Here is a 20,120-nt window from a genome sequence, read left to right as displayed (position 1 = left end):
GGTGACTCATTCAGTTAAATACCCGACTTTGGTTCAGGTCATGATCTCACAGTTCATGAGTTTGAGCCCCACATCGGGCTCACTGGTATCAGCGCAGAGCCTGCTTCAGATCCTCTGTTCCCTTCATTCTCTGCCCCTCCTACACTTGTGCTCTCTCTCTCTCTTTCAAAAATAAGCAAACATTAAAAAAATTAAATATTTTGTTTAGAGTTTGTTATCATTGTTGGCAGGAAAGCTAGTCAAATACCTCACTCCACCATGACCAGAAACTAGAAGGAGAAGACTAAGGAATTTGGACTTAATTCTGCAGTCTGGAAGATTTTATGTTAGGGAGTAGTCTGATAAGTTTTTGGTTTTGGGAGATTAGTATAGAGGTTGTTTATAGGATGGGTTGGTGGGAGCGGGGGGAAACCCTAAGACAAAGGAAGCAGTCGGAAGACTCTTGCAGTAGTTCAGGAGATAGGTGACAAAGACTTTACTGGGGGAGAGAGGCAGTTGAAATGGATAGAGATGTTCACGTGGGAGAGACTTTTTAAAAACGATCCAGTTTCTGTGAGGAGTTGTGAGACTTTTCCACAGGAAAGCTCTCTTAAGTGACCACCATTACATTCCAGAAAGTCTCATCTGGTTAAAGTTCTTTCCAAAGTGTGTCTCTCCAGTGTAAACTCTGGAGAGTTTACTAACCTGGTGTTAGTCTTGGAAAAAATGGCCTAACTGAATCCTGAGTCACTCCTGGTCTGCAGGTCCCCCTAGCTTACCTGAGGGCTACTGAAGGTCACCCAGAGACTACTTGGACCTGGAGCCTGGATCACTTGTGGAAAAAGTGTGTTTGCCTCCAGACCCAAGGCCTGGAGTGGAACTGGACACGGGCTATGGAAGAATAGGGAGAAGGGGTTACAAATGCTGGATATACTACCGGAACATACCTCATTGTCCACTTTTTCCTCTTCTTCTTGATGTTGGGCAGCTGGCTATTTAGCCCTGACATTTTCTACTAGCTTTGTTGCTTTCTCTTTCAACAGGTCAAATGGATGATGTACTGGATTATATTTGCACTTTTCACCACAGCAGAGACATTTACCGACATCTTCCTTTGTTGGTAAGTTACTCCAGGAACTGGGACTTTTCAAGGGAAGATGTTGCCTTGTGTCAGTGGAGAGATGGGAAAGGTCTGAAAGCAGTCTCAAACCTTACTTCAGAATAGAAAAGCAAGTGCAGGATGTTAACTGGGATATTTTTAATAAATTAGTCTATAAAGTCTTCAAGTAAATATTTATTCAGTGACTTTATAAGAGCAGGTATTTTTCTTAAAATACAATGATATAATGATGGACAGAATAAGGAGTTCCTCAGTTAATGGAGTTAGTAAAGAAGCATTCAGATGTCAAAAAAAGGCAAAGAAAGCAGTATACAAAAGTTTCTCCTTACCTAATAAAACTGGGTTTCTCTCAAACACCATTCACTCTCACCATAACTACTATTTACAGCTGTATATACTTTTTAAATATTTATTTAAATATTTCTTTCTTTTTTAAACAATGATATTATAGTATATGTAACGGTTCTCACTTTGCTTATTAAATTTATTTTTTAAACACTTTCATATAAGCATAAATAGATCTACATATTTTTTCAATGGCCACATGGAATTTCATGGTATAGATGGACCATAATTTATTTAATCAATCCCCTTTGGATGAAAAAAAATTTCCCATTATAAACAATGCAGCTATTACAGCAATGGAGCAAGTAAAAATTGTAAGCTAGGTCTGTGTACTGATATACTGTATCTTCTTAGGTGAGAGAGACTATGAATAATATATAGTATCTTACTTACATTGAAAGGGCCTGGGTTTCTCTGTACATATGTGAATATATATTAAAGGAGTTTGGAAATACCTATCAGTTAACCAGAGGTATTTTTGCAACTTGGAATCATGGGGTTAGTTTTGTATTTGCTGTTTTGCATAAATGTTATACCATGATCAGTTATCATCGGAGAAGATAGTAAAAATATTTCCATTTTGGAGAAAGTCCATACCCAAAAAGGAGCAGTATGAATTTATTCTCCAGGATGTCACAGGCCAAGGGCCAGACCTGAACACTGTTTCTGTGAATCCTATTTGGTTTTGTTTTTTTAAGTTTATTTATTTATTCTCCAACACAACCTGAGCCAAAACCGAGAGTCAGATGCTTAACCAACTAAGCCACCCAGGCGTCCCCTGTGAATCCTATTTTGAATCAGTGGTCTTAATGACCTTAGTATATAGTTTCTTCCCTGAGGGATCCCAGCTTTCACTTCCACTGGGAGAAATAGATGTCTTAACCATTGTGGCCTCAAGCTGTAGGGAAGAAATGTGGATTACCTAATTTAACAAGTTTGTGCCATCCTGCACTGCCCTGCCCCCAGATAAATAACAGACTCAGGATGGGGCTGAGTCTCTGGGAGTGAAGAAAGAGCTCTGCTGAGCTATTTTTCATCTTCCCCAGGTCCAGGGGCTGGCAGTACGAGTCAGACCCCATATTGTTCAGAGCTGCATTGGGGAGGCTCCTGTGTCCCATGGAGATGAGAGCAACAGGCTAGGCCCAGTGAAGGACTGTATAGTCATTTAAGCATCATGGCTAGCACCTCATGGCTAAGTCTTCCCTCTTAACAATGTCCTGTGCCTGGTGCTGAGTGGCCTCCTGTCCTCCTATCCCTCCTCATGAACTTCAAGGGGGATAGTGTTAGTCTTACGAGCTCTTTCTCAGGGACATTGGCATTTCAGTCTCACTGCTTTTGACTAAGTGAAAATCCAGTCTAATGATGGATGTGCCCCTCCCTGGTAGCTGGACTATGTTTTTACCCATGGCCCCAGAACTTTAGAGTTTCATACCTAATAAATGCTTAGCAACTATTTCTGGAGTTGATTTGATTTTGATTTTGGGAAGTATATTAGATTTCCATTGCTGCTGTAACAAACTGTCACAAATTTAGGAGCTTAAAGCAACAGAAATGTATCATTTCAGTTTCTATGAGTCAGAAGTCCAGGTAGAATCAACTAAGTCCTCTGCTTAGGGACTCACAAGGCCAAAATCGGTGTGGGCCAGTCTGGGCTCTTATCTGGAGACTTGGGGGGTAGAGTCTACTTCAGGCTCATTTTGATTGTTGGCGGAATTCAGTTCCTTGTGGCTGTAAGACTGAGGTCCCCATTTCCTTGGCGTGCCTCCTTTCGTCTTCAAGCCAACAATGGTGTGTCAAATCCTTTTCATGCTTCAAATCTCCGCCTTCTGCTACCAGCCAGAGGAAGGTCTCTGCTTTTGCTTTTAAGGGATCATGTTATTAGATTAGGCCTACCCCAATAACCCAATATAATTTCCCTATCTTAAAGTCAGCTGACTAATAATCTCAGTTACTTCTTCAGAATCCCTTTTACCATGTTAAGGGAACAAAGTCTGGGAGTAACATCAGAATGAGAAAGTCATAGGACCAAAATTCTGCCTACCACAGGAGGGCCTCTGATACCTGGTGTATTGGGCATGTGTGCACAGGTATGGGTAGAATCCCTCTCTTCCTGATCCACGTGGAGGCCTCATCTGGCCCATCTTAGTGGTAGCTGCCCAGGTGGCTTATGGGTGGGAAGTGAAGGTGTTGCCCATCTCCTGGCCCCCCTAGTGCTGCTTCTGCAGGGAAGAGGTTGGGAACCTTCCCTGCCGGCTTTATCCTACAGCCTGGTCATGCCCTCAGACTGCTTTCTCTTTTTCTGCCAACCTCCAGCCATTATAGGTCATAGTTGTCCTCCGGCAGAATCTTCCTAATCCTTCCTCCTTCTTGCTCTGGGAATGGCGCAGAACAGGCTGATCACACAGACAGAGCCCCTATTTCCCTTTCAGGGATATGGACACCAGCTCAGCAGCTCTGACCTCTCTTTATAATGAGAGAGAAAGAGAGAGATTGCTGTTTTTCCTGGAAGCACCTTCTGGCTTCCTGGGGAGCATCGTTAACTTTGGTTCACTTCCAAGATTGGAGATGGCCCCTCACTCCTCACTCATCCTCACTCCTCTCTCTCCGCCCCTCCCCTGGGGCAGTTTTCTCTTCATAGTTAAGACTTTCTATCTTGATGTAAACAGCAATTGTATATGGTCACAGGACAGATAGACGGTGGCTTGCTTCCTAATTTCTACAGGTGATTTAATTTAGTTTTTTTTTTTTAACAATTATAAAATACTATATCACATGGCAAAATGAAATTGAAACAGTACACCAAAAAGTAAGTCCCTCCTCTCTCCAGGCCTTCAGTCTGTCTCCCCAGGGGCACCCCTGTTAAAAGTTACTTGTGTTCTCTTCCAGAAATTTTCTATACCCATTAATTGCATGTAATTTGACAATTCCATCACTTGTCCAACCCTCTTAGAAAATAGTTATGGGAATGGAAGCTGGTGCAGCCACTCTGGAAAACAGTATGGAGGTTCCTCAAAAAACTAAAAATGGAACTACCCTACAACCCAGCAATTGCACTACCAGGCATTTATCCACGGGATACAGGTGTGCTGTTTCAAAGGGACACGTGCACCCCTATGTTTATAGCAGCACTATCAACAATAGCCAAAGTATGGAAAGAGCCCAAATGTCCATCGATGGATGAATGGATAAAGAAGATGTGGTATATATATACAATGGAGTATTACTTGGCAATCAAAAAGAATGAAATCTTGCCATTTACAACTACGTGGATGGAACTGGAGGGTATTATGCTAAGTGAAATTATTCAGAGAAAGACAAAAATCATATGACTTCACTCATATGAGGGCTTTAAGAAACAAAACAGATGAACATAAGGGAAGGAAAACAAAAATAATATAAAAACAGGGAGGGGGACAAAACAGAAGAGACTCATAGATATGGAGAACAAACTGAGGGTTACTGGAGGGGTTGTGGGAGGGGGGTAAGAGGTAAGAGGGCTAAATGGGTAAGAGGCATTAAGGAATCTACTCCTGAAATCATTGTTTCACTATGGGTAAATGGGTAAGAGGCATTAAGGAATCTACTCCTGAAATCATTGTTTCACTATATGCTAACTAATTTGGATGTAAATTTTAAAAAATAAAAAATAAAATTAAAAAAAAAGCAAAGGGACAGAAATCTTTTGGAGGTGATGGACATATGTACTTCCTGTGGTGATGGTATCATGGGTATATGCCTATGTCCAAACTCATCAAAATGTATACATTAAATATGTGCAACTTTCTGTATATTAAGGATAAAAGGTTGGAAAAAATAACAGCGATAAAATAAAATAAAATAAAATTGAAAAAAAATAGTTAGCCCTCAGGAGTGTGAAAGTGTAACATCAGAAGGGTGGAAGTCTGTACCTCCCACATACACCCAAGAGCTATGCACCTGCACCTAGGGGAAACAATACATCCTAGAGTTCTGGACAGTTCAAGGGTTAATCATTAAGGAATGATCAGGGTCCTTCTCCACTTCTTGGTGAAGGCTGGGACTGTGGTAGATCAGTTGGAAAGTGACCTGGTTGGTGGTGATTGCATTGGTGGAACCAAGTGGGCCCAAGGTGTCTGCGAAACACAGGGTCTGAGTGGCTCAACTGGGAGCCCCTTATGATACCTGATGAGGGCCTGGTGCGATAATTCCAGAGGCAGTTTGAGATAATCCCCAAAGTATACTGTTAATTGCGTGTTGGGGTGGGGGGTGGGGGGGAAGGGGTTATAGAATGTTAATGTGTATATTTGGGGGGCGTGATAAAGGAGCCATGTATACCCACATGATTTTATATCTTAGGCATCTGAAGTTTACTACTGATAATGATTTTGCTTTTGGAAAAGGGACTAAGGGTCTGGGATGGGAAGGAGATTCTTTGTTGTATACTCTTCTGGATATTTGGATTTTTAAAACTATATATGCATGCATTACCTGTTTTGAAAAAAACACATCTTTTACATAAACAACAAAAGCACTGCCGTGTGACAAATCCTTTAGGATTATGTGTGTATCTTGTGTTGATGCCTGAGCTTGCTAGATTCATTTGCTTTCCCCTTGGGGTTGGCAAATACTTGTTTCCAAGACAAAATTTCCTCCATTATTAATCACTAGAGTGTTCGAGTGTGGGAGAATCATGCCTCTGTTCCTTCAGCCTCTTGTCTGTGATGGCTGTGAAACATTAAACAATCTCGACATGACAGTGTTCTTGAGTTGCTGAGGGAATATCCAGGAAGAGCCTGCCAGAGGCAGAAGAAGACAGACCAGAGACCTGGATGAAGAAAGTAGAGTGGGTGGAGCTGCTGATTTGGGGGTCCTGTGTGAGACTTGAAGGCTCTGAACTGACTTGCCAGAAATTGCTCTTTATTTTCAGCTCCCTTGGTGGGGGAAGGGAGGCTGGGAAAGAAGGTACATGGGAGGAACTTACTTCTCTGATTCTTCAGAATAGCACAGGTGTCCTTTTCCCTCAGAGTATCATGTTTTAAGGGTACCCAGGATTTGTTTTAATCAGGTATGGTAAAACACATAGATGCAGAAATGACTGTCATGAAGGAAGAAGTTTGTTAAAATCACAGATCCCTAGGGGCACCTGGGTGGCTCGTCGGTTAAGCGTCCGCCTTCGGCTCAGGTCATGATCACCCAGTCTGTGGGTTCGAGCCCCGCATCCAGCTCTGTGCTGACAGCTCAGAGCCTGGAGCCTGCTTCCGATTCTGTGTCTCCCTCTCTCTCTCTCTGGCCCTCTCCTGCTCATGTTCTGTCTCTCTCTGTCGCAAAAATAAATAAAAACATTAAAAAAAAAATTAAAAAAAAAAATTCCCCAGAATTAAAAAAAAAAAAAAAATCACAGATCCCTAGAAACTGGAGGCACAGCACACCCTGAGGTCAGTCAAGAGGCAGAAGTAGGAAGTGTGGGCAAGAACCTTTATTGTGGTTTCCATGGAAGGAGCACGCAAGGCAGAGTAAACATGTTTAGGATTAGCTGGACTGAATAATTTCAGTGGGCTCTGGGGTGAAGGGGCTGTCCTTTGGTGGCTGGGACCTGGCCCTGGGATGGTGAGGGCAGCTGGAGAGTGGCCCAGAGTGTGAGCTCACAAAAGAGGTGGTAGGGGTAAGGGCTCTGGATTGGTCAGTTTGCATATGAAAGGCTTGCTTGTGGGCGAGTTGTTTCCTATCTTTGGGAATTGGTTAATCCCAGGAGGGGTACCCTCTCCAGAGTCAGCAAGGACCCAAGATGTCAAAGCATCAGAATATAGAAAATAAAAAAGACATGGTATCAGTACACATCAGGACAGCCAAGTGTTGTTGCACAGGTTGTTCATAGAGCAAGATACCTGGCCAATGTGGCAAGTGGGGCTAAAGTTCAAATGAAGGCTCGTTCACTAGTCATGTGCTCACAGGTCTGCATCCAGTTGAGGGGTGGCTTTTTCTTATATATACGAAGGCACCATGTGAGCTGGCAGAGACCCATTATAGCATTTGTCTCAGGTTGCTATTCTATATTATTTGTGATTATTTGATCAAACTGTTTTCCCGACTGGACTATCAGTTCCAAGGGTGCAAGAAAGTCTTATCTGTTTCCCGCTAGACTAAAAGCTCCAAGAGAGCAGGGATCAGGTCTTCTTTATTCACCATTGTCTACACAGTGCTCAGCACAAGCTGACAAATGTTGGTGCTGGTCAGTGTTTCTGTGATGCATAAATGAATAGTGTACAGGACTTCAGACTCTGGAGTTGTATGTTACCTGCACCCTGAACCCTTCTTTCTTTTGGCACCAAAAAGATCAAGCTCTTTTTGCCTGCCGTCGACTTACGTAGGGTGAGTAGCATCCTTTTTGCTGTCAAGAATTTGGCTCCTGTCCCAGCCAAGAAGGGGAGGCTTTTATTCTCAGTCTGAAGATTCTTTGTCAGCTCCTCCCTGTTATAAAGCCTTCAGGTGCTTGTGCTTTCTTGGTCACAAGTGAAGAGTGAGTGACTGGATGTAGGGCACAGAGGAACATGGCCTTCCGAACCTACAGGCTGTGGCTGGAGCCCCAGCTCCAACCTAAACAAGCAGAACCCTGCAAGAAACACGAGCAGTTGCCAGGCATAGCCCGCAGGGTGATGGCTGGAGACAGCCTGGATCCCTGGCTGGCTTTGACAAAAAATGAAAACAAGAACAGACTTTCCAAAGAAGCCTTGGGGGGCACCTGGCTGCCTCAGTCAGTAGAACATGTGGCTCTTGACCTTGGGGTTGTGAGTTTGAGTCCCATGTTGGGTATAGAGAGTACTTAAAAAAATTAAATCTTTAGGGGCGCCTGGGTGGCTTGGTCAGTTAAGTGTCCAGCTTCAGCTCAGGTCATGATCTCACAGTATGTGAGTTCGAGCCCTGTGTCGGGCTCTGTGCTGACAGCTCAGAGCCTGGAGCCTGCTTCGGATTCTGTGTCTCTCTCTCTCTCTCTCTCTCCCCTCCCCTGCTCACATTCTGTCTCTCTTTCTCCTTCAAAAATAAATAGACGTTAAAAAAATTAAAAATAAATAAAAATAAAATCTTAAAAAAAAAAATAGAGGCCTTGGGCTTTTGCTCTGTGTTTGCAAGTGTATGCGTATAGCTTCATGGGTAGAGAAAGGAGGAATCTGGGAGCCTTGCAGCCTTGGGCAGGCACGAGAGGTGCTGGGCTCGTCCTTCATAGGCCCAGGCAGTGTTGCTGAGAACCTAACAGAACGTGTATTTTCTCATCTCTCTCCAGGTTTCCATTCTATTATGAACTAAAAATAGCATTTGTCGCCTGGCTGCTGTCTCCCTACACAAAAGGCTCCAGCCTCCTATACAGGAAGTTTGTACATCCCACGCTGTCTTCAAAAGAAAAGGTAATTTATGCTGCTAAGCCTTTGTCACTCCTTCCAGCGAGTAAAAAATTTAAAAGTGATAAGTAAAAAGGACAGAGTGTTTTATTGTAGGGGACCCTAGATTGTCCCGTATTTGCCCCCAACAATTTGTTCCTTCTAATCTTCTTTTTAATCTATTTTTTGACATGTTTAGAAATAGTGGTGAAATCCTCAAAAAGATGTTATTTATCATTACTTGCTAAAAAACATTTGCGTACCTTGCAACAAAAAACAACAAAAGATTTGCTCATAATTCAACTCCCTAAACTGAATTTCCTTCCTTTTATCATGCTCAGCTCCTGTCCTTCTATAGATCTGATTTTTACATAGACTATTAAAAATCACTTTTAAAACTTAACATAGAAAAGTGGAGGCATAAAGAGATTAAATGCCTTGAGCGTGTACCCAGGCAGCTACCAACAGAGACTAGAAGATAATAAATTTCTTGTGCAGGGTTGCTTTATTGTTCAGTGATACAATATGTGTTACCAGTGGAATCCCTGCTGTTTTTGTAATTATCGGTTGGTAAGTACTAATGAGAACAGTCATAATAATTTGTTCATGCTGTTTACCTTTTGTGTTTATTTTGCATCAAAGTACTTCACAAACATCTTGGCAATGAAAATATAGATTTGTCTAATGTCAGAGATGGAAAAAATAAGACAGGGGAAATTGCAGGAAAGGGTCAGTAATAAGTAAGAATTCAAGTAAGAATTACAACTTCTATCTCTTGAAAAGAAACTTAATCCTAAGCTTCTTATAAGACAATGTCACTGTCTGTAAAATGATTTTTTTGTTTAACATCTCCGCTGAACTTAATTTGCTGGATTTGCTTTCAGTGACTTGTTCTATAGTTTTTTTGTTGTTTTTTTTTTAAGGTTTCATACAATAATGAATGCAAAGTCCATTATCCATTACCTCTGCCTCACTAATTTGTTTTGGTAACTTCTTTTTTATGGATAGCAGTCTATTAAACCTTTCTTTAAAATAAAATTTTAAGTGAACCAAAAAAAAACAAAAACAAACAAACCCAAATACCTAAAAACAACAAAAACACTTAATATACATATAATATTTGTGTCTGAGATCTTAAACATGTTTGCACATAAGCCGTTTGTACTTGATCTTGATTCATGATTCATGAACACCACAATACATAGAGATGGATTTCTTCTTTTGACTTCTTGTCTTAGAATAAATTGCCAAGGGTGGGATTATTGAGCCCAATATTGTATCATTCATTAATTATATTACATGACCTTCTAAACTGATTGGGATATGATTCTTAACATAAAATAGGAGCACTGTAGGTGGCTTTGTATATCAATTTCTGTTGTCTCTGAAAGTTGAGTACTTTGGACTTCTCAGGGAAGCTTTGAGGGAATATGTTAATTGCATGAGCAGACTACTATAGACATTTCTGAGAACCCTTTTAGGAACTAGGATACAGCACTGCCTGTCTCAGAAGGGTGGGTTTTGAGGAATAGGATCTCCCTCTTCCCCTGGTTGTCAAATCCCTACTCTTTCCGTTTCCCTTTCCCCAGATGCTGGGCTCACCCTGAAGCCACCAATCTAATTTCCATTGAAGTGAAGGTGGCTGACTTCAGAGCTGCCAAGAATCCCTACCAGAGTCAGTCAGGGGTCACAATGAAAACTTAGTGTGGTGACTTCCTGGGGAAGCCTTAAACCAGGAATGCACAGGGGTTGACTCACCCACGATATGCCTCAAAGCAAAGGAAATGCACTAATGTGCTGAACTTCAAATGAGCCTGAGGCCAGGTGTCGTTGTGTTACTGAATTCCGAAATGAGCTACTGTAAGTTACGAAACAGCTGTTCTCCTACAACAGTGATAACAACCCAAACGTAACAAACAGAAAGAAAAAGCCAGCGTTGAAGCAGATCTGAAGTAAACCATTATTTTTGCCCCTGAAGGAGAGAGACTTCAATCCTTTTTCCAACCTCCCTCTTACCCTGGGGATGATGCTGGATGACTTCTCATCTCTGCTTTTATTTCATTATCTGTAAAATGATCTCCCTTATCAACAAAAATAGCACTAGTATCTCTTTCTGTGTCCTAATATCTCCCCTCAATATCTTACATGGAGAGGTATTTGGATAGAGTATTTAATAGTTACAGAATAGTAGAATTTTATTTTATTAAAGTTTATTTATTTTGAGAGAGAGAGAGAACACGTGCAGGGGAGGGGCAGAGAGAGAGAGGGAGAGAGAGAATCCCAAGCAGGTTCCATGCTGGCAGTGCACAGCCCAATGCGGGGCTCGATCTCACAAACCATGAGATCATGACCTGAGCCGAAATCAAAGAGTCAGACTGACTGAAGTACCCAGGCACTTCTTAAGAATTGTAGAATTTTAGAACTGCAAGGGCCTGATCCCCTTGAGATAGAAAGATGACAGTGGTTCTCACTCCATTGAAACCAGCCACTGTGTTAGATACTTTACTGGAATGATCTCATGTGATCCTCCCTGTGCTCCACCAATTAGGTACTATCACTGTCCTCATTTTTCAGAAGGCTAAATAAACACTTGCCGAGCCTGACAACCAGTTAGTGGCAAGTCTCAGGTTAGAGGCTTCACTCTTGGCATTTTCTCCACCCTCAGTTCCTTCAGTGTCATATAGGATGGCTGTGTGTGGAATGGCACGCCTGTCTACATCCAGGACCCCTGGAGCCTCCCTGGGAGGTTAGAGGACTTCAGGAACAATCGTAGGGTGTTGCTAGAAGGAAACCTTCCTGGGTCGGTAAATGGCTGTTTTTTCAAAATTCCTTTTTTACTTCCCTGTATCTCTTTCGTTTCCTTCCTTTCTCCCGTCTACCTTCCCCTCTCTGAACGCACACCCCAAAGTGCCAGTGACTTTTCAGTTCCAGTGAGAATCCGTGATTGGGCAAGCTGCCAAGCCCAGTGTTCAGGAGAAGGGAGAAAGAACAGAGATTTGTTTGAACCTTCCAACTCAGTGTGCCTCCGTTTTTCCTTCAACAGGAAATCGATGATTGCCTGGTCCAAGCAAAAGACCGAAGTTATGATGCCCTTGTGCACTTTGGGAAGCGGGGCTTGAATGTGGCGGCCACAGCAGCCGTGATGGCTGCTTCCAAGGTACTGTGTGGGGCCCTGAGCACTACAACCATGGGAGGATCTCGACCCTGTCAGCATGCCCTGCTTCACCCACACAAATGGGACAGGGCAGGCTCAGGACCAATCAGGGATTCCTCATCTTTTCGGGGGGTCCCTTTGAAAATCTGATGGAAAAAATAGTGAATCTCACCCCCAGAAAATTGTGTGTGTGCACACACACGCACAAATGATGTATGCGATATTAAGAGTTTCCCAGAGCTCCTGAAACTCATTGTGGGTCCCAGATTAAGAACCTCTGACTGAGTTGGAGCTAAAGCCTGGGAGAAAGAGAAAATGAAAAGGGAGGGAGTGAGTTCTTCTCTACAATTTCCCAGGGTGCACTGGGAGAGTCACCTACACTCAAAATAGCCAGGTGGGGAGACTACCTGAGTGAGTGGGTGGGCTCCAAGCTCATGTGGCCCACCTGACCTGAGGGAAGGAACCAAGGTCCCAGAGGAGGTGAGTGGTACAGACATGGAGGAGGAGGATGCCTGTAGCAGCCGCAATTAACACTGAAGGAGGTTCAAAGTAAACTCTGGTCTGTGATGTAAGCATCACTTCTCTTTTCCATCCAGCCCCATTCACGTCCTCTGTGTTCCTTCCTAGCTTCTTCTCACGTCACGTTCTCCTTGTCATTATGTCCATTTCTCATTGTGTGCTCAGCCCTGAAAAATTCGATTGGTAGACATCTTCCCTCAGAGTAAATTCAGGAGATGGCCTTGTGTTTCCTGGTGACAGTCCCTTACCCCCAGTCCAAATGTGGAGTAGGGGTCTACAGTCGGCTGGGGATGGAGGAGAGGCAGTTATGCTAATGTTTGGGCAGACACACTGACTGGGAAGTGAGTTGTATGAGCAAAGGGAAGCTGTATGTCCTAGGTGGTGGCGTGAGGGTTGTAGGCAAGGGGGCAGACTTGTGAAAGGCTTTGGAAGAAGTCAGTTGATACCGACCTTGGTGCTCCATGGGCTCTGAGTGGATGGTGGGATGGAGCATGTTGACAGCCAGGATCAGGAGCCCGAGCTGGGTTTTCTATGTCCTGACCCAAGAGAAGCACAGTAGGAAGAAAGATTTACCCACTGGGGCTGAGCATTTGTTTGAAAAGTACTGTCTACCTGAAGTCAGGGAGTTCTACAGACAAAGGCTGGGAGAAAGAGAAGGGACACCCAAACGGAATGATTCCTATTCAGAGAAGGACCAGCTCCTTCTATAACACAGAACTGTAGTGAGGTGTCCCTCTTAGTACAATCGTTGCTGGCAAGGTGATGGATCCCAGTGAGTATCTTTGGAGGGGACATTCTGCTGTGGTATCCCAAGGAGATGTGTCAGGATTTACAAAGAGCAGCGAATGCCAAGATCCTTCTATTTGAGATGTAACCATTTTGTGCTTTCCTTTTTTAAGCTGAAAGATAAGAGAACTCTGACTTGCTAAATTCTTTTTTTTTTTTTATTTTTTATTTTTTTTTATTTTTGGGACAGAGAGAGACAGAGCATGAACGGGGGAGGGGCAGAGAGAGAGGGATACACAGAATCGGAAACAGGCTCCAGGCTCCGAGCCATCAGCCCAGAGCCGGACGCGGGGCTCGAACTCACAGACCGCGAGATCGTGACCTGGCTGAAGTCGGACGCTTAACCGACTGCGCCACCCAGGCGCCCCTGACTTGCTAAATTCTTAAGTCATCAGGGCAACTTTGCGACATAAAGCTCCAGAAACCTTCTGTCAGTTCCTCTCTCCACCCCATCTCCTCTGCTTCTGAAGCCTGAAGAAAGATGGGTGCTGCTGTTTCCTCAGCTCAGTCATAGAGCATAAGTGCGGTATATTTATCGGGTTGGCTCAGTGTGGCCTCCTGGCCATACAGCTGCGTGTGGGTAAATTTTACTCCGATGGTAATTCTGTAGGGCCGTCCTTTTCCAGGTCTGCCTCAAGCTGGAGCCTCCAGAGTCTTGATACCATGTTGGCGAGCCGCCACCAGCCGCTCAGACCATGCGGGGAACCCCATGAGCCCAAGCCTCCAGCCGGGCACCTTACAACAACTAAACGTGAAGGAAGCTCCAGACAATCTGAAACTTGCCTCAGGAAATAACTGCTCACTAGTTCTTTCTAGTTGTGCTCAAGTCGTGAGGATGCCCGCTTCCTGTTGAGTTTGTTTCAGATGAGAAAGTTTTCTGCCTTTTGGGGGCTTTGCTTTTCCTCTCCAAATATAAATATCTTAAGGGAGAAAACACATCTTGTCTTCTAAAAATAATGCCCTCTATTTTTGAAACAGATGTGGAATCCAGTCTGGCTGAGGAGTAAATCAGTGGTTTCCACAGCAACAATGGATCGCTCTAGGCAGGGGTCAAAGGATGATGACTCACCAGTGAGTCCAAATCTGGCTTTCATGTCCAAACCACCTGGGAAGCTTTGTTTTTATTTTTTTTAATAGATTCTCAGATGTGCTGATTCAGCATCTCAGGCAGTAGGCTCAATCTGTATTTTTAACAAGTTGCCCGGATGATTGTTAAACAGCCAGTTCTGAACAGGTCACTGCCTGAGGCCCCATCCAGAACCAGAAACGCACAGGTGATTAGGGTTAAAACACTTAACTTCTTTAACATTCCTGGGATGCAGATTTGGCTTCTTAGAAGCATTAACCTTGCGAATGAGAAAGTGAGGCAGGTGTGTGTGTGTGTGTGTGTGTGTGTGTGAATGTTTCATTTCCTCAAGACTTCATGCCACTTGAGAAATATTATGGTGGGAATACAAATTCTTCTCCCTCTTTGTAATGCTAAAAAGAGCCCAGCACAGTGCATTGCACCCAGCTGAGCCCTGAACTACCTTGGTGATAACGGGAATAGTCAGAGCAATTTTATGAAAAAAAGATACTTTGCCAAGTCACCCATGACTAGGGTGACCATAAATTTTAATGTCCAGACCAGTCCAGTACGCCTTTCTGGAATAATTACACCAGGAACCCACATACACAAACCCAATCCCAAGCAAACAGGGACCCATGGTCACCCTACTTATGGCTCCATTTTACGACTCCTGGGCCCTACCTTTCTCCTCCCAGAAAACACCCTCAACTCACAAATCAGTTCTCACTCTAAACATCTACTGCGTTTAGCCAGATGGACATGCAAGAGAGTGTGAGGTAACCGAAAGACTGTCTCTTACTTCAGAATAAAAGGAGGCTGGGATCAGGTGACTAGATGAAGGGTCATTTCTCCTCTGTCTTCTGCTTTTTTTTCCCCATCCTTTGAGGGCTCCCCAGGAGGAAAGTGTGGAGCTTAAAAGATCTTTTGGTTACTCTTTCTTTCTTTCTTTCTTTCTTTCCTTCTTTCTTTCTAATTAAAGTATAATTGACATGTAAGATTATATTAGCTTAAGGTGTACAACATGTGGCCACACTCTTAGTTAATACTTCTTTTCTTGTAATTTTTCTTGTATTTGAGCCCTTTCCTTAAAAAAAAAAAAAAAAAGAAAAGAAAAGAAACAGATGTTTACAGGGTTTTTGCATCATCAGGAGTGAAGAAACTTTGTAAACAGTATTGTACAAATATGAGTTGTTATTAACGTTGATATTTTATTTTAGAACTGGAAAAACGAAAACAACACAATTACACATGGGAAGTTTCTCCTCCAGGACTACTAATCCCCCCTCCCACCCCCAGTTTTCCCCAGGGTTTCTGTCCCTGGGAAATGTCGATGCATCTTTTCTTTCTATGAAACTGCTCTGTCTCCTTCCTGAGGACACCCTTCTCTAGGACCATCGGTCTAAACGTCCCTTGTCTCTGAGTGGGCTCTGAGCCTCAAAGCTGGGTGTTTCCCAGCCAGTAATTTCACCCAGAGGGAAAATTGAGCCCCAGGTTTTTTAAAGACTAGAATTGGAAATCTTTCTCTCTTTTTAAAAATAATGCCCTAGAGGGGCGCCTGGGTGGCTCAGTCGGTTAAGCGTCTGAGTTTTGTTTTTGGCTCCGGTCATGATCACAAGGTCCGTGGGTATGAGCCCTGCGTGGGGCTCGGCGTTGACAGCATGAAGCCTGCTTGGGATTCTCCTCTCCCTCTCTCTCACCCTCCCTTTCTCATGCTCTCCCTCTCTGTCAAAATAAATAAACCTAAGAAAAGTAAAAATAATTCTCTAAAATAAACAAAACACATTCTCACAAGAAAGAGAAACCATGAGGAGAAAAACCAATTGATAAAAAGTTTTAAAACTGTGAGGTGTCCAAGGCCACCTTATCGCTCTTGAACTAGGAAGCACATAGTAGGTCTCTTCCATCTGCCCCGTTCTTAGACCTAGTAAACAAACCTTGCTTTTTACTTGTCCCATAACTTGAAAAATAATGTTTTTTACTCCCCCTGGAGATCCGATCCTTAGAACAGCTCCTCCAGTACCAATTCTGTTGTTAAAGTCGCCCGTTAAGACACTGCTGCAAGTAGTGCAATGGATTCTGGGTGCTGTGGATTCGGGGTTCTGCTTCCCCAGATTGTGTGTGGGTTTTTCTCCCTAGAATCTAATATTTCCTATTATATTGTTAGCGTCTGGAGATGAGGGACTCTAGATTCTTTTCCTTTGTCTCTTGCCTAGAAAAAAACAAAATAAAGAACCAGTGCCTACTTGTTTAGCATTCTGCATTCATAGCTACTCATCAAACCTTGTTGATCTGAAGAATAAACGTTTTTGATTCTCTAGTCCCGCTCTGTCCAGTGCGGCTACTTACATTTGAATTAATTACAATTACGTAAATTTAAAATTCAATTTCTCAGTTGTACTAGTCCCATTTCCAATCCTCAGCAGCTGTGGTAGCAGGTGGCTGGCACAGATATAGACGGTTTCCAACATCACGGAAGGTTCTCTTGGGCAGCACTGCCCCAAGCCCTCTATGAAACGTCTTGGGTTCTCTTTGCCTTTATTTCCCCCCTTCACCTGCAGTGCCCTGGCTTTGACAGGACCCCTCTCTTACCCACTCAGCACTGTGGGGCCTCCTTAAATGAGGTTCAGCAGCAAAACAGGGAGATGGAAACTCAACCTATAGCATCACCCATGGTGTTGCTTTTATTTCTTCTTCCTTGGCCCAGTGCTGCTTTCACGCCATGACCTCCATTTCCCCAATCTGCCAGCCAAAACTCAGGCACTTTGCCTGCAGTTATGGTCAACAGCCGCCAAGGGATAGCCAAGCCCCGGTTACAGGATGGCACCTGAACATGGGTACTAGAGCCACAGAGAGACAACTTGTGGTGTTTCCCCGCTCATTTTTAAAGTCCCACTCAATTTTGCCTTAAGAATAAAACAAACTCTACGAGATAGTTTTTGGCATAGTTAAACAAAAAAAGTCCCCTCCCTATTATCCTTACCTTTTATCCATCACTGCCTTATCTAAACTTCTTGCTTGAAAAAAATACTGCTTTCAAACCACCATGAAACTTTATTTTTGGAACCAGAAGCTCATTCCCAGAGGCTCATAAAACCAGTGATTTGCAGCTTCTGGCCAGACTGGAGTCGTTTTTCCTTGCCTTTGTTTTTTGTTTTTTGTTTTTTGTTTCTGGCTATCTATTGAATATTAATTAGGTGCAAACCACCTGTTTACAGTTAATCAGAGGACAAGTATTGATTTTCCTTCTATAAAACTTCCCTGTGTCAGCTCATTCTCAGAAAGCATTTCCAAGAAAGAAGACTGCCATCCCCTCCATGTCTCTGTGTCTCACCTCACTGTCACACCCTCATGTCTGCTCCATCCAGTAGCTGAGGAACACTTTCAAGCCACTGTGCTGGGTACATCAAGTTGGCCTTCTCTCTTCTGTTTTAGCTAAGGACAGTGTGACATAAAATTAATATTTACACTTCACCATGGCAACCAGTTTTAAACCCCAAGATTATCTAAACTGCTGAACAACCTGCCGAAAAAGTTTGGAAGTATTGCCTGCCGTCTAAGTCTCTCAAACAAATCAGCTTGCACCCGAGCTAAGCTCTCTGCAACTTGTTGAATCAGAACCAAACAAGACTTCTTGCCAGTGTGGTTCTACCATGTTCGCCTTCATTATTCAACACCCCATCATCATCCTGGATCCCTCCTCTCCCGTGTTTCTGCTGGGACGACTATGGCACCTCACTCCACCTGGTAGATGGCTAGGGAGAGGAAAACAAAAGAAGACACAGTGCCACCAGTCAGCTAAAGAGGAAGGGCCAGGAACTCACACGGATGTCTCTTGCCCCCTCTCTGTTCCAAGTTTACCTGTGGAGGTTGTGTATAGCTGGATGCATCAAGGGTCCAGGTGGGAAGAGAGAAGCCTCCCTGCTTACCTGGTCTTGGAGAGGAGCCTGGTTGAACCTATGAGGTCTGAGAAAGCGTTTTCAAGATCACTTGTGAGCAGGAAGAGCTTCTTCTTGGCTGTGGTGATGTGGCGCCTTCTTAGTCACCTCCTTCTTCCAGACTCTTCTCTCCTGCTAGCTCCCTTCCTCCTCCCCTCGCTCAGCAGTGTTGAGTGGGATTTCTCCAGGGCCTCACCTCGCTCTCTTCTCCCTCCCAGGACCATCTCACCTTCAGCTGTCCCCTGATGCCTGGTTCCCAGATTAGCTTCTCTGCCTGGGACTCCAGTATTGCATTTCTGATTCTCTGCTGAACTTCTCCTCACCTTGTCTCCTTGGTATCTTTACTTAGTATTTTCCTAACTCTGAATCCACCCCTCCTCTTGTGTCCCATCTTTCTGATGACAATGAAATCACCACCCCCTCCACACCTCCAGGCTCCAGATCTCAGTCATCTTTGATGGTCTTCCTTCTTCCTACTTACTCTTCAAGTCCTGCCCATTTTACATCTCTTCCCTTTCTCTAGGCCTTCCCCACACCCTTCCTTTTGGCTTGGACTATTGCAGTAGCCACCCAGATAGTCACTGCTGCTCTTCTTTGCCATTTGAGCTCTGATCCTAGCCTTTCTGTCTTGTCCCTCCTTACCTTTCTGGCTCCTCTTGTACTGCACTTACAGCACCACCTTCTGTGCTGTTCTAGAAATAGCACACAGAGTTGCTATTTCTAGACTTTTCTCTTTCCTGCCTCTGCTCTTGTTGGTCCTTCATCTGCCCCTGTCACCCCCTGTTTGAAATCCTTTCCACCCTTCAAGGTCAAATGCCACTGTCTCCATGGAAACCTGTTCTGATTCCAGGTGGAACTGTTCTCTTGCTTCTTGGTCCCCACATGGCACTCTGTTGTCATCATTAGAATTCATATCGTTTTTTTTATGTTTATGTATGAGAGAGAGAGAGAGAGAGAGAGAGAGCATGAGCAAGGGAGGGGCAGAGAGAGAGGGAGACACAGAATCCAAAGCAGGCTACAGGCTCTGAGCTGTCAGCACAGAGCCTGATGCGGGGCTTGAACCCATGAACCGCGATATCGTGACCTGAGCTGAAGTTGGACTGAGCCATTCAGGTGCCCCTAGAATTCATATCTTATCTGCATCCCTAGTAGGTGCTCAGTAAATGTTAAAGGAATGAAGGACTGTCGTACATATTTTTAGCTGTCACAGCTTATAGAGCAGTACTCCGCATCACGCGTGGACTTTGGGGGTAAGCAGGGCCCGATTAAACACCCCAGCTCCCACATTACTGCTGCACCTCTCTGAGCCTCAGCCTTTTCACCTGAAAAATAGGCATGATGCCACAAAACACTCATGAGATGATGGAGATAAAGATTTCAAAGAATGCAGAGCTCATACTAAATGCTTAATAAAGGTTGTCTGTTACTCACTTCTGTATGCTGGTTTGATCTCTGAGGTTGATCATTATTCTGTTGAGCAGAATAAAAGGAACAAGTCAGATGCTGGTGTTGGGAAGCTCTTTACAGTTCAGACTCTTCTGGAGAGGAAACTGAATTTCCCTGTCCTGTGGATCTAGGCTCTCTTCCCGTCTTTTCTCTGGTGCGGTAGCGTGAGCACAGGATCTGGTGTTACTTGCACTCTTGTCCCCGGCCCGCCTTGCTGGTGCTGTGTCTCCCTGGGCAAGCCACCCTCCAGCCCTGGGCTTCAGGTCCCTCGTGGCTCTCGGCCCCATTTTCCATACAGTTGTTTCCTCCTCCTCTTCAGCCTCGTGGTGAGTGGGTCCCTGGGGCCAGCTTACAACAGTGAGCATCTGCCCTCCCCCAAGAGACAAGGAATGTCAAACCCATAGGTTGCTAGAGC

General features: G+C 44.0%; 1 protein-coding gene and 1 long non-coding RNA gene across 6 annotated transcripts in view; one reads left to right on the top strand and one right to left on the bottom strand.

Annotated features, from left to right (window-relative positions):
• The window catches only part of REEP1 (receptor accessory protein 1), a 109,870-nt gene that overhangs the window by 65,236 nt on the left and 24,514 nt on the right, over positions 1 to 20,120 (top strand). For all 5 annotated transcript variants that reach the window (XR_006200811.1, XR_006200810.1, XM_042932928.1 and 2 more), the window contains exons 3-5: positions 1,023 to 1,099; positions 8,703 to 8,823; positions 11,840 to 11,953. Coding sequence is in view for 3 of the 5 variants with exons in the window: in XM_042932928.1 (XP_042788862.1) it covers positions 1,023 to 1,099; positions 8,703 to 8,823; positions 11,840 to 11,953 (312 nt within the window). In the remaining 2 variants the exon portion in view is untranslated. The remainder of the gene's footprint in view (positions 1 to 1,022; positions 1,100 to 8,702; positions 8,824 to 11,839; positions 11,954 to 20,120) is intronic.
• On the bottom strand, positions 17,395 to 19,030 carry LOC122216291. The gene is made up of 3 exons (XR_006200812.1): positions 18,902 to 19,030; positions 18,251 to 18,287; positions 17,395 to 17,756 (listed from the first exon to the last, which is right to left on the bottom strand). It is a non-coding gene; the product is annotated as an uncharacterized LOC122216291 (long non-coding RNA).

The sequence above is a fragment of the Panthera leo genome, chromosome A3 (assembly GCF_018350215.1).
Source record: "Panthera leo isolate Ple1 chromosome A3, P.leo_Ple1_pat1.1, whole genome shotgun sequence".
In the NCBI taxonomy this organism is placed as follows: Eukaryota; Metazoa; Chordata; class Mammalia; order Carnivora; family Felidae; genus Panthera; species Panthera leo.
Note: the sequence above shows the minus strand (reverse complement) of the source record. Positions and strands in the feature narration are given on the sequence as shown.